The sequence below is a fragment of the Platichthys flesus genome, chromosome 18 (assembly GCF_949316205.1).
Source record: "Platichthys flesus chromosome 18, fPlaFle2.1, whole genome shotgun sequence".
NCBI classification, from domain to species: domain Eukaryota; kingdom Metazoa; phylum Chordata; class Actinopteri; order Pleuronectiformes; family Pleuronectidae; genus Platichthys; species Platichthys flesus.
In genome coordinates this window covers 1,622,805-1,648,708 of record NC_084962.1, presented here as the reverse complement: position 1 = coordinate 1,648,708, position 25,904 = coordinate 1,622,805, and the positions used below count along the sequence as shown (strand labels likewise).

At 41.2% G+C, this 25,904-nt stretch overlaps 1 protein-coding gene across 8 annotated transcripts in view; it reads left to right on the top strand.

Moving 5' to 3' along the window:
- Positions 1-25,904, top strand: part of fynb (FYN proto-oncogene, Src family tyrosine kinase b) — a 69,104-nt gene that overhangs the window by 22,592 nt on the left and 20,608 nt on the right. For 4 of the 8 annotated variants that reach the window (XM_062411195.1, XM_062411198.1, XM_062411200.1 and 1 more), the window contains exons 3-4: positions 13,804-14,060; positions 19,003-19,102. In XM_062411195.1, coding sequence (XP_062267179.1) covers positions 13,814-14,060; positions 19,003-19,102 — 347 coding nt within the window. In that variant the 5' untranslated portion in view covers positions 13,804-13,813. The remainder of the gene's footprint in view (positions 1-13,803; positions 14,061-19,002; positions 19,103-25,904) is intronic. The other 4 variants (XM_062411197.1, XM_062411199.1, XM_062411201.1 and 1 more) reach the window with 1 other exon arrangement.

Sequence of the window (25,904 nt, the reverse complement as noted above, 5' to 3'; positions counted from 1 at the left end):
ATAGCATGGTATGGTATATTGACTGAAACTGCAGGTCAGTAAACAGCAACATTGATTTGTCTTCAAGGCCTATATAATGTATATTTGTTTTAGTTTTAGTTATTATTTTCTTTCATTTCAGGGATAGATAAACTGTCTTTAATTTGAAATCATATCTGTCAATTTGTAACATTTATATTCTTTTAGCTCATTGTGCTTGTGTTGAGTTTTCTCATGCGTGTACACATGCATATCATCCATTTAAACCATTTGAAGATAAAGAATGATGAGCCTTAAAGATTATCTCCCAGCCAGAAGACAATCTTCTTCGGAGATGCTGGGCGGTGGGGGCGTTTCAGAGTCTGGGTGCTGTCTAGACGCTGCTGCCTCTCTGGGCAGGGATGTGCTGTGCTGAGCCAGGCAGCTGCACACACTGACTCAGGGAGTCACAGCTGGATCATGCTGTCTCCTCAAAGGCACACTGTATTCTCATATCAGAGGTCACCCACTCACACGTGCACTGTTATAATACATAGATGTGTATTTTTATCTTCACATATTTGAAGCAGTTGTGTCAAAAACGTAATGTGTCACTAGTGACCATAGCTATCAAAATGTGTCTCCTCGTCCTGCATCATTCAAACGCTCTTAAATCATGGTGGCTACTCTGTCATCTTCACTCTCTAGACTCCAGTCTGGCTCTGCCATTAGAGTAGGGAACCATAGTACTCACTGTGCTCTGGAATGGGGTAACCTAGCAACGCGGCTATAGAGACATATCACTGTGTTGGGTTCGGTGATGGGCAACCACGCCTCATCGGTAAGCCCTGCTTCTAAGGTGTGATGCCACACCTTTAAAAATTGTGAAAAAGATAAAAGTATATAAAACAAGTGCAAGCCAGCAAAACTGACATCAAATCAGAGAGTGCTTAAGGTTAGAAGTGGTTGGGATTGTCCTGGTGGTATAGTGATTAAGATGCATACCGTATAACCACAGCATCCCTGTGCTCTATCTACAATATTCTGCCATTGTCAGCCAGCATTACAGGTACAGGTTTTAAGGTAATTTGTCATCATATAAGCAATGTTTTAAAAGATAAGGCACAATATAATTTTAAAGCCACATTGTAACTCTGAAAAAGAAGTTAACAAGGTAAATATAACACAAGCAGTCTGTAACTGTGTTGCTTCCTTTTCATCTGCATAGTGGAGGCGGGTTCTCAAGAACAGAAAAGTGTGGCATCAAACTCATTTACCCAGTCTGAAGGCCATGAAGAATGTTTGTGGCTGCTGGGTAATAAAACATGCATCTGCTGTAGAGGGGAAAGCAAAACGGCTTATGTGAATTGCTATGGAGTTCCGAAGAAAGCGTTGTGCCTTTCTTCTGCTGTTAGAGGCTGCCTGCCTGGATGAGGTGGAGCAGGAAGGACGAGGAGCAGCAAGGGCCAGACCCAGGTTGGCCGAGCCAACGAAGTGAAACTGTATAGATGAATTGCGGAGAGTAGGAGCTGGACACAGAGGCCTCCTTGGCCTATTTATTGAGGGACTGATCGACTCGGCTGGGAGCCACTCCATCAGCATGCCTGCCATCCTCCCAAGTGGAAGAATTGTGTGGTTATTCTCAGCATAATGGGGCTGAGCCATATTATTACACAGCTCTCGCAAAACGTTGTTCACAGTTAGGTGAATGGAAACTTTGCACATTTGAGGCTTTGAACCACATCCTGTTGGCAGTCATATTGATGATGCTGAGATGGTTGTCTGTCATGGAGGTTTAGCAGAGTGTTGCACTCCCTGCACATCTGCACATCTTTCGACTGGTTCCACGCCCACAATTTGAAATGCTTATAGTGCAGCTTTTGTTGTTTTGTACGTTCTGACCTTTGTTTTTTTGTTGTTGTATCGGTGTAGTTCCTTTAGGCATGTGGGCCCTCAAGCATTGTTATTGGCATACCGTGTCCATCTACAGGCTGTTCTATTCATGAATGTACATATACCATCTTGGGTGCTTGGCATTACCGTAAGACCATACATATTTAGTAGGGAAAGTCCCAGTAGTAAGCCAGCTACAGCTGCTTCTACCCATCTCAGAGAAAGCTGTTTCTTTTCTAATAATCCCTTATTTAAATACACAACAATCTGATACTATGAACTAATATGTTCTAACAAATGTTTATTTCCTGTGGAGCATGCAGTCAGGGCAGCATCTGCCTCAGGATGTTCTCAGTAATCTGAGAATGTTTTGACACTCTGGCTTTTCCTGTGTATTTCACTCTTAATAAGTGGAAAGGGATACTTTGATCTGCATGCGGCTCTAGTACAGTCATTTGTCTTTATCTGACTAACTGCACAATGAAACTAATGGTTCAACTTGTGTAATCAGAACATCATAAATCTTGGTAATAATGGTAATAATAATAGTATTGGTAATCATGAATAAAATACTGAATTATATCCCTGTATCTAATGAGGATTACACCTTTCAAAGGACATGCAACACTTGATTCCACGGTACCTGACATAAGCCATTTTCAGTTCAAACTTATATGGTTCTTTAATGTAATAAAGAAATTTAATGGGAGCAGCTGATAGCGTTACAAGTCCTTAGGGAGATGTCAAATGTCTGTGCATGTGATAAAATAGTATCTTCTTTACGCCCTGTGTGTGTTGTAGATTTCCAGCTGCAACAACAACAGCAAAAGTGCCACAGGGCTCCAGTCATCACTGGCCAGATAGGTGCGAAAATTAGAAGCTGGTTAATCAATATGAACAGCTCGTGGTGGTAATTTTCCAGTCAGGCATCATTAAACCAGTGTAGAGAAAGAGGCCATAACAAGATAGGGTCAAACCACAAAGGAAATCACTGAAGAAATATGTGTCACATATTCAACAGAGGATGGGTGTTGTCTTCTCATCTCTCCACCCTTATCTGATTTCAGGTCTAAAGTTTGTTTCTTATGTTACATTTTGCTTATAAATACATACAAAGTTTGACCACCTGCAAATCTTTAAGACTTTTGGGGGATATTTTTGTGGTTGTTTGTATAAATTAGAAAATATGTAGGTGGAAAACCATGTAGTGTCTCTCAAAACAATTTCTAAATTGACAGTATGGTTGAGGTGAGAGGGGCGGGATATGTGTCATACATCTTTTTCATTTTTTTTCCATTTTCTTAGCTACAACCTTTAATATATGATGTAAAATAGTAACATTCTTAATATTTTTCAATAAATTAACTTAATTTATAAAATAATAAAAATTGACAAAACGTTGGAATTTCCAGTTTGCTTTCTAAAAAATGAAATGGCAAATCTGAGGCACACACATAGATAGACAATGTAAAGATGACCTACTCCGCGAAGGCTGTTTATAAAATGAAATCTGCAGGTGTCTCCTCTTTTCTCTGCTTATGTGCTACTTTGTTCCTGAGACAAAACTCACTGGTGCTACCAGCCTGCTGCGCACCAAACTGATCACTGTCACTGCACAAAAAGCATCAGCTCTGTGGAAGAGGTGAAGGATATGTGCACACCGTAAATACATCAGTGAAATATGCCTATGTACTCAAGGAACTAAAACGCACAGATCAATGTTTTTATTCAGCTTATCATTGATGTAGTCACAGCATGATAAAGTTGCATATGCTACTAAATGTTAAACTCCATTGGAAAGTACATTTCCTGTCTGGTGCCATGAAAGCACAGCAGTTGAATGGAATGGAAAAATAATTGAGGGTTTCCTTTGAGAAGCAGATGAATATTTTAATGAAGAGAGCAGAGGCCACATCTTTTGTTAATTAATCCCAAGCCCAGGGGAAGGAAAGAGTGTGCGTGCTCTCGGGTCAAGTCCTGGACACAGCTGCATTATTAACAGAAGGTCAGCTGTCAGCACACGTCTGCAGGACTCACATCAAGCAGCTCACTCAATTTTGCGCCTCTAGCTGACAGGTTTGTAACCTTGTTGGCCATTTAATGAAGGTTCACAAGCCTTCTCTTCTGCTTTCAGCTTCTTTCCTGTTCTAATAAAACAAGGCCAGACCACAAGGAGCATATAATCCACAGAGCATCTGGAACTACTTTTATTACCTTGCCATAATAAGATGTAAATTATGTATTGGGCGGGGGCCACGATCAGCTTATAGGGCAACAGCAGAAATAGGCTCCAGATGAATTTTCAAATGATTAAAACACACATTAATGCTGTTTATTTAAAAAAAAAAAGTCCAAAGCAATTATAAATCCTTACATCAAGGCTCTCGTGAGATCATGTGGGACAAACAATGATGGCATATTTTTAGAGTGCTCGATTAGTTACTGGACTCATAACCAACAGTCTCCTGTTGCGTTCACTGCCTGTGCAGTGAACTAACTCTAAACATAAACAGTAAACAGTCTTTTGGATCCCTCGTTAAAACATGGCATCAATATTTCAAAGTCGTCAGGCAGCAAACTGTCACTTTGACTAATTAACTAAGATCATCCCAGCAGGCAGATCTGAGAACTGCGTCATTTTAGATGATCTACCTCTAAGTGTCATTGTTAAGACATGATAGAGCAGCAATTGTCATCATTGTTGCAGCGTCATTTTAATTTAATGGTAAGTTATTGATAATTAAAAGGTTTGGAATAATTAGTAACTACTAGGTACTAAATAAGTATATATCTGTATTTGAACTCAGTGTGACCTCTTTGATGGATTTTCTGACATTAAGTTCCATGTAAATCCCATGCTAAGTTTAATATTTCCTAGTGTAGTTGAGCCTGATAACAAAAATAGGTTGCACTTTTCTATTTACCATATTTTTATTCATTGTTAGTATTCCCCTAACTATGCGACTAATATTGGTTGTTATATCAAAAGGGGCTTCAGTTTGGTGAACTGCAGTGTGTCAGGAAAATTGTAATCTTACTTATTATTTAGTGGGTTTTTAAATAAAATTAACAGACAGACAAACTACAGAAGCATTGTGGCTTGAGGCCTTCACTCACCATATGTACAGGTGAACAATTCACAGTTTTGACCCCCTACCCAGATGGAGCAGTAACCATACTCCTCCCAGACAATTCAGCAAAGAAACCAACAACTTATTAATGTATAAAAAAAACAAATTGTTTTAGTCACAGCGTTTAGCCCCACAGTTTGATCAAGAAAGTAGAGATGGCTGTGAAAAAGTGTCGTTTTTTTCTCATGAAGTTAGCTCTGAGTCAGAGCACCATCAGGTGTCCTTTGTTGTCCTCCTGCTGCTCCTAACAGTGCTGCTGCTGATGCTGAGCTTCCCTGACACAATGGTGTTACCACTGGCCCTGCCCAGCTTGAGTTTGACTGACAGGAGCAGGGAGGACAGAGGCTGGCACCCCTCTTCTGTGTGAAGATAGATGAGAGGGAAGCAGAGAAGAGAGGACCATGGGGGCAGGCATGGTGGAGGCCTGTGTTGTTGTGATCTGCGCTTAGCCAGCAGGAAGAGATGTAGACAAGAATGTGGCCTCTCGACTTCCCCGGTGGAACCAAAGGGCTCGCCTGCTCGCCTGTGCGTTCTGACAATCGAAACTCTCCGGCAGTCACAGAGGAGAGGCGGCCGACTGAAATTCACCATTGGCAGCAGCCTATTTTATAAACTCTGAGGCGACCTGTTTGTGCAGAGGAGCTGACACTTAGGGATCTAAACAGAATATATTCTGTGATCCAGTGAAGGGGGTGGAATCATCCTCAGACACACCTCCTGCAGGGAGACCAGCTCCTTCACTTCGTAGACTACGCTCCACCCAGCTTCTTTGAAACAAACTGAAACCACACATTGCGGGCCCTAGGCTTTGAATTACAGGAATGCTCACCCAAGGTCCAAATAAGGTGTTTAACTCTTTAAATGTCGACCTTGGCAAGGCCAGTAACAGCTACTAATGTAGGGGGAAGTTCGCCTAATTGAAGTATTTTGTGTTTTTACAGTATTCTGGCATAAAAAATGTAAGCGATGTGATTGTGTTTTAATTTCTACTTATTGAAAAATGTCCTCCTTTACTGACACAATCTCAAGGTCAGAGATTGTTTACAGCTGTACCACTACTCCTGTCACATTTCAAACCAACTAAAAATAGCTGTGCTTAGAATGTTCTTTTTCAATTCCAGCCAGCTAATTCTTGGTAAGTGTCTCTGGTCGGCTGTGTGTATTTTGCTTTGCTTGCCTGGTTCCTCAGGAAAAGGGAGGCTGCTCTCTCTTATTATGGTTAAGCGTGCGTGGTGGAGGCTGCCTGGGAGGCAGCAGGAGTGTATGGGGAGGCATGGATCCCAGCTGCAGTGCTTCCTCTGCCATGTGCCAGGTAACTTCAGTGAGGCGTCACGCTAGGAAGCCATGATTGGCTATGAGGGCTACACTCAGAGGGCATGAGCCTATTTTAAATGATTAGCAACATTTTAAGCAGTAATTTTATAATGTTTATTGAAAAGTAAAGGACTAATTCAGTCGGCGTCCTATCGGAACACAAATAAACACATTATTCAGTATAGGGCATAATTTTTGTTATGTTGTTAATATTCCATTCATATTCATGTTTATATCTTACAGAGCATAGTCTGGTAATGACTCACGTCATTATGTCTACTAACAATCTGTTTTAACGTTTTAACACCTCAATCTAAAAAAGCATAATGCTACATAATACCGTTTGGGGTGTTTTCTTTCCAATTTTGACCGAGCTGCAACTCAACCCTAAGGTCTGATGTAGCGGTTCAGGACTATTGGCCCTCAGAGGCTATGTCAGCCTTTTCTACTGTAACCTATAACCCCACTGTTGTAGTTTAAAAAATAACATACGGTCCCTCAGACTTGAAAATCAAGCAACGTTGCAATGAAAGGTAACCACTTCATTCTGTATCATCTTCTGTAATATTTTCCTCTGTCTCCGACACACTATGAGTGAACAGTGATTAATGAAATACCTTCACGGTGAGGCTAAGTAAATATTATGCTTAAGTGATGAGTCAACTGCAGTGATCCAGGTCTCTGTCCAGATTATCTGACCCAAACGAAAACATGCCGCTGTGCTGATATTCAACAAATTGCAGGCATTGTATGTGCATGTGAATTGCGTGCGAGTGTTTGTGAGTCGATAACCTTCAGTGGTACAGACCTCCTCCCTCCGCAGGATGCTTCATGACTCTGGCAGGGCGGAATTCTGGGAGGGCAGAGGTGACACCCTTTCATTAGTGGCTCTCCTCCTTTGCACCAACTTTGTCTTTTTTTCCATTCTGGCCTGTCCATTCCATCACTCACCTCACTCTCTTCCCCTCCCCTGTCAACTCTCTCTTTTATTTGACTTCCATCTCTTTCTCTCTCACCTCTTCTATATCAGCCAATGTTCTTCCTCCACTCTGTGCTCTTTTATCTTACCCCATAATTGTTTTCTACCTGATTATTACTCCAGGCAGACCTCCACACCTCCTCCCCTCTCTCTTGGAAGGTGAAGGAGGGTGTGATTACGGCAGCTTTGTCTTCATTATCAGTGGTAATGCTGGTTCACCAGGGGAGAATAGGGCCATTGTAGACACAGTAGTATAAATACAGTGGGTGGAGCTGGGGGGTTTTGTGTAGATATATTCAGTCAACATGTAGGTGGTACCACATTGCTGTCATGATAGATTCTTCCATGTAGGGCTCTCTGGTTCTTTCTGTTGCTCTCAAAGGTCACCACTGTTGAGACAGTTTATAATACATGAGCAATGATACTGAGCTGGGACAGCTACATGCTGTAACAGAAAGTACATGGATAAAGAGGAACATACATTCAAGCTTTTTTATATGGATAGAGGGACATGTGAACATGTGATGTAATTGACAACCCCTCAGAAAACTGCCCCCTCACCTCTGCACCAGGTAGGGTGAATCAGGAAACAGGCTAAAATGACAGCGTTGTGGTGAATTAGGTGGGTCCATGTCAAGGATATATGCTTCCACATGTATGCTCAAATCTGTGTCTGAAGCAAATTACTAGCCAGCCCCACCACCCTGTTTCCCCTCTCTCTGGAGGTGTTTTCATTCAGACGGACACGAACACATTCCTGCAAGACCCTGATGACTAAAGGGATGGAAAAATCCTTCCCCTGAGGGGATTATATACACCAGTGTTCCCTCCACCTCTTCCTATAGCAGACCCTCAAATCCCCATCCCTCCTTTCCTGCATTCAATGAATCCCCACCCTATCACCTCATCATCAAATACAAATGCAGCAGAGAAGGATCCCTCCCTCAAACACCATCGCATACGTTCAGCTCTGACCCATGAATTATTAACCTGGAAGTGGCACATGGACGAGGCTGGGCCTCTGGATGCCCCACCTCACCTACATCAATCTCCATCCCTCCATCAATTTATATACATGGAGCGCATACAGCTGGCAATTTATTTCACGCTTGAGTTAATCAATGCTTTTCATCCCATGAACTGTTTGAATCAAACTCATTACATCTTCAGGTACTTCACGTCTCCAATTAAAGAAGCTAATGAATTTTCCCTATCCAGTGTAATGTGAACAACCTTTTGTGTTAACTGATTATAGATCCGACTCCACAACTGGTCATGTCCTGTTCTGTAATTGGATTTTCCCTGAGGGTTCATTGATTTCATGTTGAAAGTGGCTGAAACATGGGAGGAGGTACTTGGTCAGATATGAATCATGAGGGAGTATGGAAAGTTTTGTAGTGTACGACGTTTTATTTTAGTGAAATAATCGTATGATGCCCACCCAATTTATATTGCTTTAGTCGCCTCTGGAGCTGTTTTCTGAAGCTCTGGAGACCTGAAGGAGCACAGAGCAAAACAGCCCCTACGGCTAGCAGGTGCCATCTTTTTCTGTGAAGCAGGAATAATTAATCAGCAGAGGAGTCTGCGTGAAAAGCAGGGAAGGAAGGGGGGAATAAAGAGATGAAAGGGCCTTCAGTTCAAAGAGAGCAGTCAGAGATGGCATTGGCCACTGCTGGGCTTGCAGAGGGATGAGAAGAGGGACAAGCCTTCTGTCACAGCCATCTTTGTCAGAAAGCATTTAACATGATTTTAATAATCCGACAGTTTAAACCATTGTTCAAATTGATTCAAGTTGCTGTAATTGAATTACAATTACATAATGTAGTAATCTGAACTCATATGACAAGAGGCATTGAAGTTGCTCAGGAGGCTCATGGTTGCACAACATCTAATTTCCTCATTTCATCTGTACAGTATATGATCCATTTTGGTCTCAACAGTTTCCCATTTGAAAACCACCTTTTCCCAATCAGCTTCTTACTGTGAGCATTGGCTCCTTTATGAACACAACATATTCCACATAAGAGATCTCTGTCAGTATTGTTTTGGCTGTTCTGTTCACAATGGTTTGAAGTGGGTGGTACTGGAAAATGAGATGTCAAATACACAATACACCAGTTAAGTTTCAGGAAAGAAATGTAAAGAGTGTGTTTTTTTCTGATTTAAATTCAATAGATAGCAAATCATATTAAGTCAACATGCTGGTGAAGTAGCAGTTGCTTTACTTAACTCACTTAAATCACAGAAATATACAAAATGTACTTGTGGCCTGTTTTGTGACGTTTATTCTGAAGCTTTTTTTGCATGTTATTTTTTGGGCCTATTTTTGATAAAGATGGGACATGACAGGGTGAGACAGGGTTGAGAGTAAATGGACCTGGTAGTTTGCACTTTTGCATATTGCATCCATGTTGTCTGTTCCCAAACAATTCAGCTATTGGGTCAGCCCGTTGATGCCATTTTGTACAGATGGCATGAGGCTGCAATCTTGCTGAATAGGAAGCTGAAACCCTGTCTCTTAAATACTGCCTATAAAGCACAGATTATTAGATGTCTTCCACCAGTTGAAACTTGCAATCAAGCAGCCCACCAGACCTTTTTTCTTGAACAAATCTGGTGGTGTGAAGATTCTGAGGTCTGGAATCAACCTAAAGTATTTGTAACCTTTACAGCCCATCACAAGGTGTTCTCACAGTATAATTATCCAGACACGGTAATAGCTTAATGGATAACTTGATTCATTTGGTCTGTGATGTAAAAAGGTAATGTAGGAATGGGTAATTAAGGTAACCTTCCCATTTGGGTGGTTTTGGCTCTGTGTGCTCTGTCTGTCACTGCAGCAGCAGATTAGATTAATAATGCTCCAACTGGGTCTCTGGAAGCAGCAGATATAGTCATTACTTACAGTTTGACATGTGATGTCACACCAGGTGACAGCAGAGCTGCCACAGCACTTTACACATCTATATGGTGAGAGGTACTTTGTTTGTGGGCTTGCACATGGACGGGTGTATTTTTATGTGTTTTTGTGACTGTAACATTTTTCTTATCTGCCCGTTATCATATTCAATCGTCTATTAAAAGCACCTAGCTCCAGCTCCATACAACCAGTAGGCATGTCTATCTGTCCTACGTCCAAATATTATCATTTAACAACTGCACGGGAACAGCTTTCATTCCAGCTCAAAGGGATCAATACACTTGTTTCCCTTCCAAAAGCCTATTCAGTCTGCCTCTGCCAGTCGCCGGTTATGTAAGGAGTCAGAGAGCAGAGCAGCTTGTGGTTTTCACTCGTCGCTGGTACTGCAGTGAGCATATAAGATTAGAGATGCTCTGCAGTCTTGCACTGAGCATAGCATTGGTGCTGTTGTCGCCTGGTCCCTTGCCTGCGCCCCCTGCCTGCCCGTGTTCTGTCACACAGGATTATAGCATTGGTTGATAGCATTGTCATGGCATATTCTACGGCACTGCTGCAGCATATGTGAGACAGCCATTTCACTTTGCCTGTGGGTTTGATACTAGGTCATTGACATGGGTCATATAAAAAGCACCAAGGTGATATTTCTCTTTCTGGGCCAAGAACTGCACCACCTACTGTTGTAAATGTGTACAACCTACTTCTGGGGGATTTGCCACGAGGTAACAGCGTTTAGTTTTTTTATGTTTGTGGATAAAATAACTGTCTTTATAGTTGGATATAATAATAATTTTGTATTTAGTCAGTTAACCAGTGGTGGAGGAAGTACTGCAGTTTAGTAGTAGTAAAAGTACAAGTACCCAGGAAAATATATACTTAATTAAAAGTAAAAGTACTTACTTTTAAATTTACTTTAAGTATTAAAAGTAAAAGTACTCATGCAATGGGTTGTCTCTCAATGTCAAGGCTGTGCCATTTCGATAAAGAATGCAGATATAGCTACTGGTAATACTCATGCCTCTACGGATGTCTCTACTAGTAATAATTATAAGCAGCAACATTTGTTTATTGAAAAGGTTGGTGTACTTATTGTGCTTACCCTCTGTTGTCACTCTATCTTACAATTCTGCGGATGACAAGTTATCTACCAGGGATTATCTGCAAAGTAGATACCATTAAGCCAAACCAATTAAGACAACATGTTATATCTTTAAATCTTTTATTTAATTGTAAACGTGTACAAAATGTGCCTTGTTGCATGAAAAAGCATTACTTTTAGTTGCACCTGGCTGATGAAGGCACAAGGTTTTTGGTTATTTCGTTACTTGTTGTCATTATTATAAACATAATTCTAAACATCTTTTTGCGGTGTAACGACACGTGTGTGTATTTGCGCTTTTAAACTTCCATAGACTTGAAAAATCTCTCACACACACACACACACACAGACACACACACACACACACACACACACAAATAATATGGTTAGATTCTCTGCCTTCAACAGCTGCACTTCCTTTGACAACCTCTGATTGTACGGACGGGCATTTAGGCTTCTGTCTGCACCAGCGTGCCATCTAAGGGATCAGTCTGTAATTATGTTGAAAGAGAGATGTCACGGTGTGTCAGTCAGTGTGGGGCTTCTGTGCTAATTGGAGGAAGGTTTGTCTGTGTGATACTCAGGGATTAACAAGGACTCAGCCTATAGAGGTTAGCACTTGATCATTGTGTGAAAGCTTTGATTGTGAGACAAAAAGCTGCATGGAATGTCATCAGGATTACAAGGTTAAAGACTTCCTTGTCCGCCTACGGGCAACTTTTTTTGTTAAACCCAAATTTGATCATTCATATATTTCCCCCCTTTTCTTTATTGAACAAACGTACTGAGTTAAGACTGTAAAACTGAGGCTGGAGGATTCCATTTAACCGTTCTAACCATTTGTAGACATTGAGGGAAATAATGCACAGCATACTATATAATGGAGTGTGGTTGGGGATAAGAACAGATAAAATGTAATAATTTGATAAAAGCATGTCAATTTAAAACACCTCACCTTATTTTTCTCATGTTGTCATCTGCAAATTTGGGATTTCCTTATTCAGAACTATGGATTTTATAAGCCAGAGGTAAGACCAGAATAACAAAGCCAACAGCTCTGAGTAGTTGCTTAAAGGACAAAGCCTTAGATCCGTCTGGGACAGAGATAAATGACTAGACTAACATCCTTCCAAAAGAAAATGTTTGGCTGAAGGACTTAAACAAAGCTGATGTTTCTTCATGTAGCTGGTGCCAGAAAAAACATCATGGAGCAGTCAAAATGGAAACAGTTCATCCTCTGGGCAACGTGCTTGGCATATTTCCGGACAGTCTGCCTTCATCAAGCAGTGGATCATTTCACATGAGCCTCCAATGTTGGCCTGAGGAACAGTCATGGTGGTGAAACCACGAGGAATCATCCACGAGAAGACTGTGTCATTGTCATGATATTTAGTTAGTTACAGTCTTTCCTCTACAGCAGCTTGTTACACTGTGATATTGTGATACAGAGCAGACATTTGAGGACTGGAGCTGAAGGAAAAGACTTGGGCTTTGTCTTGAGAGGAGAGTCTGTTGTGTCTGCACTGATAATAATTTGATGGCATTAATTCCTCTGGGAGTGCACTTTGTCTGAGGGTAGCCTAGTAACCGACTCCACTATGACATTTTTTTTTAGATCTGGGCATTAAATTCTTGGGAGGGGACAACCATCCTAGTTTAGTCATGAATAAACTATTCAACGAAGTGTTTCAAGATGTTTCCTCTGAAGTACTCTGGAGCTGTAAGTACAGCAAGCACATGTACAACAGAAAAATTCCTTCTTTTCTTAACAAAGTTGTCTCCTGCTTTGTTGCAAACCAAAAGTTTTGGTTTATTTCAAAGAAAAGTCAGCTCTTATGCAGTACCAAACCACAGTTACCACAACACTGGTTGTTTGGCACTTCCATAAGGTTTGGGGGACTTGTAAAATTCAAATTTGGAAAAATTTAATTTAAAAAAACAGCAGGAGCATCGCTCAAGGGTCAAGCTTGAAAAGCCTTTTAAAATTCCCAGAATGCAACTTGCCTCCAAGCCCGAATGACACCTAAGATACCCCAGTGATATCACAAACCTGACAGCTCGGACAGAGCCACAGAACATGTTTGCTGTTTGAATTATAAACAAAGTTTCACATTTAAGAGTGTTGGAGAGCTCCTTTTTAAATACATTGTTCTTTTATAGTCACCAGAGTTTGAACAAATCAGACACTGTCAAAAATTCAGAATTTTTACATTCCTCACGCAGGCCACACATTGTGCATTTTTATTCACCTTGTACATTTCCTGCACAGCCAGGACCTGTAAACACAGACACACTCACACTGAACGTAATCACGGAACCCCCTGTTTGGTTTTGGATTCTTGTTCACCTGTGACTTCTTTGTACATCCATAACTTTGGGTCTTATATAAATCTGTTAAATGTAAATGTATAAATGTGTTTGGATTCTTCTAACCATTTCTCTTTCAGTGTTGTCCCTCAAATCCAGTTTCTTCTAAACCAACCTAATGTTTTTTCTTGTCGTTCTCACTCAGATTATAGAGAATGGGCTGTGTCCAATGCAAGGATAAGGAAGCAACCAAATTTACAGAAGACAGAGATACCAGCATCTCCCAGGGACCCGGCTACCGCTATGGGGCCGACCCCACACCACAGCACTACCCCAGTTTCGGGGTCAACGCCATCCCCAACTATAACAACTTCCATGCCCCAGTTGGACAGGGGATGACCGTCTTCGGTGGGGTCAGCACTTCCTCTCACACTGGAACCCTTAGAACCCGCGTTGGGACGGGTAAGGGACATGATGACGTGATGTTCAAAGATATCAGCACGAATTGATCAGAAGTGTGTGAGAAAACCACTAACTGTAAAAATCTTATTCCTGCTTGCACATTTTGCTCAAACTTATATTATCAAAACTGCTCAGTCAGTGCACAGAGGTTGATTTCCTTTCAGTGAAATTGAAGACAACACATACTCACTAACACTTTCAGATGCTTGAATGAATGTGAAAGTAACAAAAATCTATTGAAGAGGATGTACAGTACATGTTTTTTATCATAATAAAACTTGCTTCAGCAGAACAGATTTGCTGTTGGTGTAAGCACAGTTACTAAAGAGGTAAAAGCACATCCAAGGTCTGATACTGATCCAGGTCATGATGCCCTCAGACTAAGAATAGGTAGCCTTCTAACTACAGTGCCTTTGTCTTTTAGTTCCTCACTGGGGATTTTATCTTATGGGTTCAACCTCGGGTCCCCCCAACTTTCCGAACTGGAAATATTTACAGAGAGGTTCATGTTGAAGCGCCCTAGCTAATTTAACATGAAGGAGCAGTAAGTTCTCTCAAAGTTCCTAGTATTCACGTTCCTCATCGTGACTCCATAGGTAACATTCACGCACATTTGACAGCTGGACCATTTGTGTTTATTGGCACCAAACAGAAAGTGAACCAACTGTACAGATGTTAACTGTAGGCTTGCTGCCAACAACATAGTGGTGTGTGTGTATGTGAGGGTGCCTGGGTGTTTGTGTTAAGTCCCCTTCTGATCTCAGAACTCATTAGGCTCCACCTCTTTATGTTTCCTTCAGTCTCCTTCCTTTGTCCTTGTGTCTTCATAGATTCATTGAAGCAGGTTCATTAAAGGCCAATGTATGCTTCTCCGTTTTGACGGACACGGACAGATAGGACCACCTTCTCCAACGTGGAACGCCCTCTCCGGGTCTCTCCGCGGCTCCTCTGAGAGCTTTTCGTGCAGCTCTCATTTTTCTAGCCTCAGCATACACCCTACTGTTTAAGTTGAAGCACTTTCAACGTGCAAGTTGCTTGCATGTACACAACAAGGCGGGACACATCACAGTGCAAAGAATGGTGTTGGTTTATGATTGCTACATAAACCACACAGCAGAAAAGTGCCACTTTTTTATTTACTGGTGGGTACTAACCCTAACCAATGTTCCTGTAATCTTCATTCCAAGATGGTGGGATATTATGAGTTCAGGGAGCTCCAGAGCAAACAGTGTTAACTTTTCTGGCTGACCATTTATCAAAGGTTGTTCTCAGGTTATGTCACGGACAGCTGTGATCACATTAGTTGGACACTGAAAGGTCAATGCCAAATAATGTCAGAGTTGAAACTGATTGAACTTTGAGCAACAAACACAGTGAGGTGTAAAATCTGAACAGAGTGCTACACAGAGTGCAAGGTAATGCTGCCAAGGTTAGGGCCTCGCAATGTTGATTGAGTGGATCGGTCATCAATCAATCAATCACATTTAATTTGTAAAGCCCATTTTGACACAATTTTCCTCATATGGCTTTAACAAGGTGTGACATCCTTTGCCCTTAACTCTCAACAAGACTAAGGAAAACCTACAAAAAAAAAACGTTAACAGGGTGAAAGTTAGACCAGACTTTACTGCGGAGGAATGAAAATGAAATACTTATTTTACCTATAGAAGTGAAGTACACTATCAAGCACTTTTCTTGTCTTAATGACAACAAAAATGTCTTCAACTGAGCAATCACAGGCGCAACTATGGACAAAAACTGAGACAGATGTTATTTTCCAAATAACAAGTAGAAGTGAGAAGGGAGATTATTAATTTGAAGGTTCCTTGATTAGTCTTATCGGTATGACAGAAGAGAGAAAATATTTGCCACACAAACTAAAGTGCGAGAGTCATTTCTCTCATCTTTATCTCCACATAGTTAGTGTTCTGTTCCAGCTGCCTGCATATGATACACGCACACCTCTGAATGCAAAAGCACATACATTGCTTCTGCTGTGAAGACTTCTCATTGGATCCTAAATATTAACAATCATCCCAGCCACTGCTACAGCTCCACTATTGACCCCACCCTGGCCCTGTCAGGAACGTCCGGCGGGCATTAGTGCAGGGCTTTGTGCAGTAGGCCCATTGTGTATGTAGGGAATATTCCTACTCAGGATATCCTTTATGTTTGACTGAGCCTGGGCTGCTGTGCAGAGGAACTCAGCATTTCCACTCAATTTGGCAGGAGTCCTCTGCCTCAAAGTATGGATTATTTTCTGCGCTGTATAATCCAAATCCTGACTGTGGCAGTGGAGGACAGAGAGGTTTAGCTTTTTAATTTTCTCCCAGTGGGATCATTTGGACGGAAGCCGCCCTTCCCTCCCAACATCTGTTCAAACACAGCTGCCCAGCTTGTTTCCGTAACAGCTACAATCACCCCACCACGCTCACACTGCAGAGGAGCCCAAACTACAGCTGGCAGCAGACAGTGTATTGATTATCAGTTGATCTTTTGCTGATGATGTTTCTGTCCCAAACGGAAAGTTACAGCTACTCCTTTGATATTATATAACTAACTGAGTAGGACCCTGGTAGACAATTGTGAAGTGCAAGAACAAATCGGTTTATACCTTACGCCCACCTTTGCAGACCTAATGGAACGTCCTAACAGCATATGCTGAGATGCATTCAAGGTCTTGTTACTGTTGTAAAGGTTATCTGCGGTCCTATCAGCAAGAGCCTTACATATCAACATTCTCAGAAAGCCTCAGTCTGGTTAGAGTGTCTGAAGTGAAATTACTTGAATAAATGCTGTAAAGAGAATTTAAGTGGACTTTGGACAAGTGCTCATTTAACTTCCATCTGTCAAACACTCAGAGGCATGTAACAGCTGAGAAACATTTTTTTTTAATCTCAACATGCTCCTGTTATGAGGCAAACTGAATCAAGCTATTGCCAAGATAATCTGCTAGATGGCGCTCCAAATGTTTTCAAGGATAATTCTTTTTTATTACAATTTGAGTCTTAATTTGATAGCTATAACAGTATTACATTAGTCAACAGTAAAATGTTTCATCTAAACTGTCCATCAGTAACATCAATCCCAGTTTACAAATCTGGTTCAACTTAAACCTTACAGACACACATCTGCTCACCTCTTTCTTCTCATATCAAATACTTTGTCTAATGTTTTTTATTATTGAATGAAAAAAATCTGTCCTTTTAATCTTAAAACAAAACAATACACTGGAGTGTTCGCAAAGCTATCAATGACAGGTCAGTTTGTATTTATTTTATTCAATTTTTTCAACATTGGCTTAGTTCCTTTTTGTATTGTCCCTAACGTTTCAACTGTGTACTGTTCAGCGCTAGCAGCAGGTAACAAGTCTTAAATTAATGTGTCAGGCAGGGTTGTGTCCAGAAGGGATGTAAAGATAATGCAGGCAAAGGGCTCAGTTCTGGTGCTGAGCTTTGCAGGTTTGCAAAATTGAAAAAGTGGCAAAAGTCTGAACAGAATGTGAAAAATATCATCCTATTCTGCAGGGTTAAACGTTTCAGTTACATTTCTTGTTTTTCTGCTGCATACATAACATGATAGGCATATGGGATTGTTTCTGTTTTTGTATTTCGCACACTGTAGAGAACGTTCAGTCTTGAGAACTTGGAAACATTACTTTGACCATTGCATGAAGACTTAAGGTGTATTTAACACTTCAATAATCCTATCGTTTTCCTTTTAACTAGAATATACACTTTTGTCTAAATGTTAAATAGACAAGAGTTTTTTAAGGAACTCACATGAAAACCTGAAAAAATACTTTTTTCAAACAAATTCTATATTTTGGGCCACTGCGATGCTTCCAGCCGTTTCCTTCTGCAGAGCTGTCAGTGAGATAATAATGGAATGGCTGAAAAGGTTTTTCTGGTCACTGGTCTTTATCTAGAGATGTTTCGATTACCTGTCCAATGGCAGTCAAACTGGAGTAAGGACTGGTCAGTGTCAGAAGCACTTTCCCTGGCTGCTCTGGTTCACATTACTGTCAGTTTGTGCAACTCAGGTGTTTGAGATAGGCAAATGTTTGGCAGTGTTTTTTCTATCTAAAATACTATAGGGTTTTATCTGATGCACTTTTTTAGAGAACGACTTCAGTCTCCTTTTAGCTCATCAAGGTTTGACAATAAAATCCTCACAGTCCTCAGACTTCTATTTAACCCTAACCCCCATTAAAAGTAAGTAGAAACTGTTCGTCTTTTCACAATGTATATTTACATTGTACCTTAATTTACACAAATTCAGTTTAACTTTCGAGATCACAGCAACATTCAGAAAGGTTATTCTGCCGTCATCAAGGCGTAAAAGTAAAACAGTAAGTGGATGTTAATATATTATATGTATATATAAAACAAGACAAAGGGGTTTAACAAGATTGAAATGAGTTGCACCATGGCAATTATTGAGACATTTCATTTGAAACATAAAGATCAACAAAACTGTTCCAATTCACCGAGTGCTAAAAGATGTCCATTTAATAACTGAAGCTTGGTAGCACTGACTCAAAAGCAGGGCCAGAAATTATAATGATTTAACGTCTGGTAATCTAGTAGCTATTAATAAAAAGTTATTATAAATAATTACAGAGTCTAGATATTTCTGTTGGGATCAAAGTGGTAGAATGACCAAAACATTCATGATCCTATTCTGACCAAACGTAACCTCCAGCAAGCCCAAGTACATTACAATAATTGTTGGGAGATAAGTGCTTCTCTGTTATCAACTGTTAAATTTGATGACCTCCATATTAAATTCAAAACAACAGACTTGCAATTAATCCAGAGATTGGTCCTTATGTGTTCAGTGTGCAGGAGCTTTCATCAGTTCAGCGTGTGATTTTGAATTCTGAACTTCATTTTCTCATGCTAATCTGCCGAGTGCTGACCCTGAGTTTTTATTGCTCCAGCAGGAGTCACCCTCTTTGTGGCACTTTACGACTACGAGGCGCGGACAGAAGATGACCTCACCTTCAGGAAAGGAGAAAGGTTCCAGATTATCAACAGCACGTAAGTAACTGCAGCTGCTTATCACGCTGTCTGCACTCGGGAGGAATGCCCCTTTTATCCCCAGGGCTTCACAATTTGAGCAGTGAAAGAAGCAGCTCCTCCATGTAAATGAACTGTTTTGGTATCATAATCTGGAGCAAGTTGGAACCCAAAATAAATCAGCTTTACCTCATGTTGCGGAATGATACAGCTATCAACCGGTCAGCCTCTAAAAGTAAATAATTTTAATTGTGAAAAAATGGCTTAAATCCACTGAATAGCTTCAGAAAGTCTGGATTGGGAGCAGCTTTTTATAAGGTACAACATTAAAGGCTGCAAGGCAAATCAAATGAGGTTAAAGTGGTGGCTTGAACAAGTAATATGACAATCAGCAATAATAAGTTTATTTGAGATTTCCAAAGGGTGGAGCAGCTTCTCTCCAGCCAGCAGTGATGAGTATGGTGTTAGGCGGATTTTAGACAGGAAGTGACCTATTACACCAACTGTGATGTTGGCCAGTCTTTCTTCCAAATAAAACACACACACACACACACACACACACACACTCACAATCTAGGTTTGTGTGTGTGTCTGTGTGTTTTATTTGGTTGTTATTTGGTGGAAACAGAAGTGACACCATTGGCATAGTATTTGTATCAGATAACACAGTATGACTTTATGACTTTAGTGGTGGTGCTTTTGATAATGATTGTACTAGGACTGGATACTGGCACTCATCAAACTCGTTTTTAGAACATGTACCAAAATTGTTCCAGGTGTTCATTCATTCTTGCACTCGCCTGAGTTGTCTAATCTGTCTCAGTGATGAGGTTTCCGGGAAACCACTATGGTTTTGAATACGATGAAAGAAGAGAAAGTGAGTCAGCATTTTATTTCTAATTAATTGATTCTAATTTAGTCATTGCTAGCATAAGGCAGTCAAGCTAAGAATTCAACATATATTACGAGTACAATTTCCCAAAGCAAATTATGGATAATTGACTATTTACTTGGATTTGAATAAAAAAAGTAAATGATTTTATTTTTAGAGAAATTATTATTTTCTTTATAGTTTCTACCAGAGGTATGGTGGCGGTGGGATGTTTTGGGGAGTCATCGTCTCACTGTTACTACCAGGCTACGATACTGCTTCAGCGGGGGAGCTGCTCAAATCCAGGGCAAAGGGCAAACATTCCCAGACGTCTCCAGTAGAAATCACACCCTTGGCTTAGTACATTACATTACATGTGTAACTTTTGTCCAAAGCGACTTACATTTTTAGTACACTCAACATTTATGAGGGGCCATTTAGGGGTTCAGTATCTTGCCAAGGACACTTAGGCATGCAGATGGGAAAGAGTGGGATTCGAACCAGCAACCTTCTTGTTGCAGAGCACCCGCTCTACCCCCCTAGGCCACGCTCTCCCAGTAGTAGTAGTGATGCATTGTATCTAATATTAGTTAAATTAATGATGGTTAGTTAATGTTCATGCCATGTACTGTCAGCCACCCTCTGCAGAACAGTAAGAACTCAACTGTACATGTTATACTTATCGCTTCAGTGTGGGGCCCCCGCCAGGTCAGTCTTCCTTCTCCCCACAACCAGTGAGCATCCTGTCCAAGCCAGCATCATGCACATTCCACCACACACCTGGGTCCCTGCTGGGCCTCTGCCAGAGCAGGAAGAGGACACTATCATAGCTGCCGAGACTGCCTCCGACTCCTCTCCTCTCCTCAGCAGGAGCCAGACAGAGCAGCATCTTCAACCCTTCTCTGCCCTCCCACTCACTCTTCTCCACCTCACTCTATCTGCCCACGCCTTGCCGCCACAAGAAGCCCTCCACCCTGGAGGGCTCCTTCTCCCCAGCCAGACTGACCCCTATTGGACAAAGGTAGAAAGACTCCTTAAATCCTCATGTGCTCCGGCATGTCAGAGTTGGCAGGAAGTGAGTGACAGATGCCAAAACAGGCAGGGCTCATGTGATGTAGGGTGGGCAAAGATCGCGGTACTGGCTCAGCTGACACATTGCAATGCTGTCTTTTTTTGTTTTGGGATGACATCCTCCAGGAAATAGACCCCCTGCCCTGAATGTTTACAAGGTTCTGCATTCTGCTTGGGCTGCTTATGATCACTGTGAGCGTGTTATTATGTAGCTTCTCCAGACATAGTCAAAAAATAGCTTCAGTTTTGACTGAATGCTGCAAGTGTGCACTGTAAGTAAATGTAAATAGCATTGTTGTGATTCAGCTGCAGGCTATGAATAAACACAGTCAAAGTCAAAGTCAAAGTCAAAGTTTATTGTCACATGCACCAATGACCGCGTCATCGGAGCAGTGAAATTCTTATGACATGGCAGGCAAACATCTACGCAGTAGGCGACTTTACAAAATGACAAAAAAATAACATACTATGTAACATAACATATAAGACAACATTGTAACATATAACATATAAGTGAATATTAAATTAAGTAATATGAATATATGTATAACATATAACATAGTCAAATTAAAGTCAAAGTTAAATGAAGCAGCAGTTTACAGGGTGAAGGAGTGGGGAATATTAAATAAAATAATATGAATATATGTATAACATATAACATAGTCAAATAAATTAAAATGAAGCAACAGTTTTCAGGGTGAAGAAGTGGGGAATATTAAATAAGATAAGTATATGTGAAGTAAGTGTATTTATATGATTTAGGAGCAGAATGTACATGGTGACTATTCAGAGGATAGAAAAAAAAAATGCTATCTAACATAACATATAACATCACATCGTAACATATAATGTAGTCAAGTGAAACAGGGTGAAATGGAATATTAAATTAAATAATATGAATATGAATATATGTATAAATATAACATAGTCAAGTCAAAGTCAAATGAAGTAGCAGTTTACACGGTGAAGGACTGGGTAATATTAAATTAAATTAAATAATATGAATATAGGTATTACATAGGAAGATGAAAGTCCAAATGAAGCAGCAGTTTACAGGGTGAAGAAGTGGGGAATATTAAATAAAATTAAAATATGTGGAGTAAGTGTATTTGTATGAGTGTGGGAGCAGAATGTACATGGTGACTGTTAAGGGGGTCAATGTTGATTGTTCAGAAGCCTGATGGCCTGGGGGTAGAAGCTGTTTGTGAGTCTGGTAGTCCGTGCTCAGATGCTCCCGTAACGTCTGCCAGACGGCAACAGTGTGAGAAGTCCACAGCCTGGATGGCTGTGGTCCTTGATGATCTTCCGTGCTTTTCTCAGACATCTTGTGTTGTAGATGAGTTGCACGGAAGGGAGATGGCAGCCGATGATGCGCTCCGCTGTCTTCACCACCCTCTGCAGGGCCTTTCGATCAGCAGCGGAGCAGCTACCAAACCAGGCAGTAGTGCAGCTTGAGAGGATGCTCTCAATGGTGCACCTGTAGAAGTTTGTTAATGTTTTTGCAGCCATGCCAAACTTCTTGAGTCTCCTCAGTTAGTATAAACGCTTTTGTGAAGTTCTCACCACAGAGTCCGCTGGTTTGGACCAGGTCAGGTCATCCGTGATGAACACACCGAGGAACTTGAATTCGGAGACTCTCTCCACTACAGCTCCATCAATGTGTAACGGACCGTGACCCCCCCTCTGCAGCTTCCTGAAGTCCGCGATCATCTCCTTGGTCTTGCAAACGTTGAGAGACAGGTTGTTCTCTTGGCACCATGTCTCCAAGCCTCGGACCTCATCTCTGTAGGAGGTCTCCCTTTATAACCAGTGATGTGTTGCAGGCCACCCCACAAGCGACACAGTGTGTTATAGTGAATGGTGCTGTACTGTGCACCTCCCCTCTATCAACACAGTCGTGTGTTTAATTATTCTCTCATCAGCAGTCACCAGGTGGAGAGGATCTGAATCCTTTTCCAGACAGGAGGGAGGCTCTTTATTTACTCTTGTTGTCCTCTGTCTTCTTGTGGTGGAGTTGCTTTAAGGGGGTTTGTTTTCTGGAGACAAGAGGCAGTGGGACAGACTGAGGCCTACTCCGCCCTGTCTGTTTATGTCTCACTGTCTTCATGCAAACCCACATACCAGACACATCTCATACCACACATCCCCTGACTCCGACATACTTTTTCCCCCTCAGAAGACAGATTGTTGAATCCCTACCTCCCCTCCTGAGGGATCTTCTGCGAACAAAAGGGAAGCGGGCCTGTTTCTGCCTGGGATGTCGTCCCCAGGCGATCCCCTATCATGGCTTCACCCAGCATACATGAAGGACCTTACAATGCTTCTCTCCTCCCCCTGTCCTCTACTGTGTTCTCTCTCTCTCATACACACAAACACACGCCTAAAGACAATCCCTCCTGGTGTGTAAGGGATGTGATAGAAGCAAGCACTGGGTAGTCAAGTGAGTGAGAGGGACCACTGTCAAAGCTCGGGGATGGGGGAAGGAGAATGAACATGTGTGATTGTGCATTCATGTGTAAGCATTGGTAATGACGGACAGTAAACCACCACTGCTATCTGTCTCTAAGGGTAGCTGGATACTGAAGTGTGGAGGAATGAAGAATGAAGGGAGAAGGTGGAGATGTACTTAGTCTTTGCAGAAGTGAGAGTAAACCGAAGTGGATGTCAGTAACAACATAGAAACCGCCATTACTTAGTTTGACTACTGTCTTCTCTGCTTAGTTTTCTTTCTTTTTAAGATTTAGATTAAGATGCATTTATTAGTCCCAAACACATGCACAGACATGCAAAGGCACACTCATCCAGGTAGGGAAATTTAATCTCTGCTTTTGACCCATCTGGTGCAGGACACACAGAGCAGTGAGCGACCATGTACGGCGCTCGGGGAGCAGATGTTGGGGAAGTAAGGTGCCTTGCTCAGGGGCACTAGACAGGGTAGGGAGACTCTTGGATTTTTGGACAGATCAATCCAGGGTCGTCTTTTTGTTGTCTCTCCGTTGAGTCGAACCAGAGACGAACCAGAGACCTTCTCTGCCCATAGTCCAAGTTTCTGCCACTAGACCACCGCCTCTCCCAGTAGACCAGCGCCTCTCCCACTAGACCACCGCCTCTCCCTTCTATCTGTCAACATAAACTAAAGTAGTAATATATGTTGGCTAAACATGTCCCCCTCTCAGTACCTTCAGTTTCTCACAAGCACATTGAGCAGGTAACGAATATATATAAAAAAAGCTCAGTAATTTTCTAAAACAACTTGGCTGTCGCTATAACAAATGTTCCTCAAAGAGCAAGAAATGTCACATTTATTTGGGACTGTTTTCATCAGCTTATTGAGGTGTATGTGCTTTTATGTGTATTTTCAAAATGTGTTTGAAAGAGGGGTGGTAAAAAACAGAAATTGTTTTTTATGATCAAAGTTAAAGGGGGAACATGCAATGAAAACAAACTTAGCAAATGCATAATGATTTGATTATTGGCATTAGTGATCAATTGACCTATTGTTTTTTAATAATTTGATATATTACAAAATAGAAAACATGACAATGGAAAACGGCTCAGACTTTGTGTTAATTGTCACATATGTTAAGTCTGATCTAATGTTTGTTCTATAGTGAAGCCTGCAGGAGTGAAGCCAAATATTGCCACAGACATAACTCTGCATTTTTTAATAAAGTAGGTGTTTTGTGTGGTTTTAAAATTCAGAGTTACTAAAGTGTTGTGGTGTTTTCTTAATCTTAATGCCAACACATCGATGCTTAACAGTTAAAATGGTTATTAGTAGAGAAAGACTAATGGGGAGAAACCATGGAGGAACAACACCGTACCAAGATACCTGTGCTGAAAATATCTCTAGGTGGCGTCATACCCTTTGAAATTGAGCAGTTGATAGGAGCACAGTAAACATCAGACAGGAGATAACAGAATCACCTAAAGTTAGCTAGTAGTGTCGAGTGAAGCTACCAGAGTAATTTAGTCTTTTCATTTTGAAAATCTGACAAATATTAGATGTAATGTAATGGTTTAATATGACTTTAACCATCCAGGTACTTCAAAGTAATGTGCCCAAATAAAGAGCTTTAATGGCTTTAAGTGAAAACATATTGTGATGGAAATTCATCTTGAGATTTGAAATAATGAAATTCTCAGACTGGAGTTGCCATTGAGCCTTTATAATAGTAAGCTCTGCAGAGTTTACACAACAAGCACAGGTGCTCAGGATGGAACAACTGGCTGCAAGTGTGAAAAAGCCAGGACTTATACAAAGAGGCGTTTCACAAGACAATATGAAAAACAGAAGACATGCCAGAACTAATACAAAGAGGTGCTTCATAAAACGTAATAAGAAAAAGATATGAAATCCTCCCCTGTGTCTATGTGCTGTGTCCGTCCGCTGTAGCAAACTCCCTATTTGCCAAGGCCACAGCAGTGAGAAACCTGGTCAGTTGAATTTTCCCTTACAATATATTGGGTGAAGTATGATGCAATTTTGGGCGTCAGACACAGGCAATATGCCAATATACGTCAGTAAAATGTGACGAAGATGAGCAGCTGAGAGGCTGGACAGATAAAAGAGTCAAAGGCTCATAGAGTAACAGACGGGCTGAATAAGAGCCGTGGCTGGTGAGGAAGAGCTGCACATCAGAGAAAGACACAAATGGTTCTGTGGGCGTCCAGGCTGAGAGGTCTTTAAGGAGCCTCACCTCCCTCCTCCTCTGCCCTCTTTTTCACTTTCAACAGTTTCAATGCTAAACTTCAAACGTCAGCCACAAGCAATTGACTGCAGACACTGAAAAACACTGTGAAGTTCATTGTGTCTTTACAAAATAGATTAGGATTTTAGTGAAATACTTGTACATGCTTTCTTCCAGCACAGACAGAGCC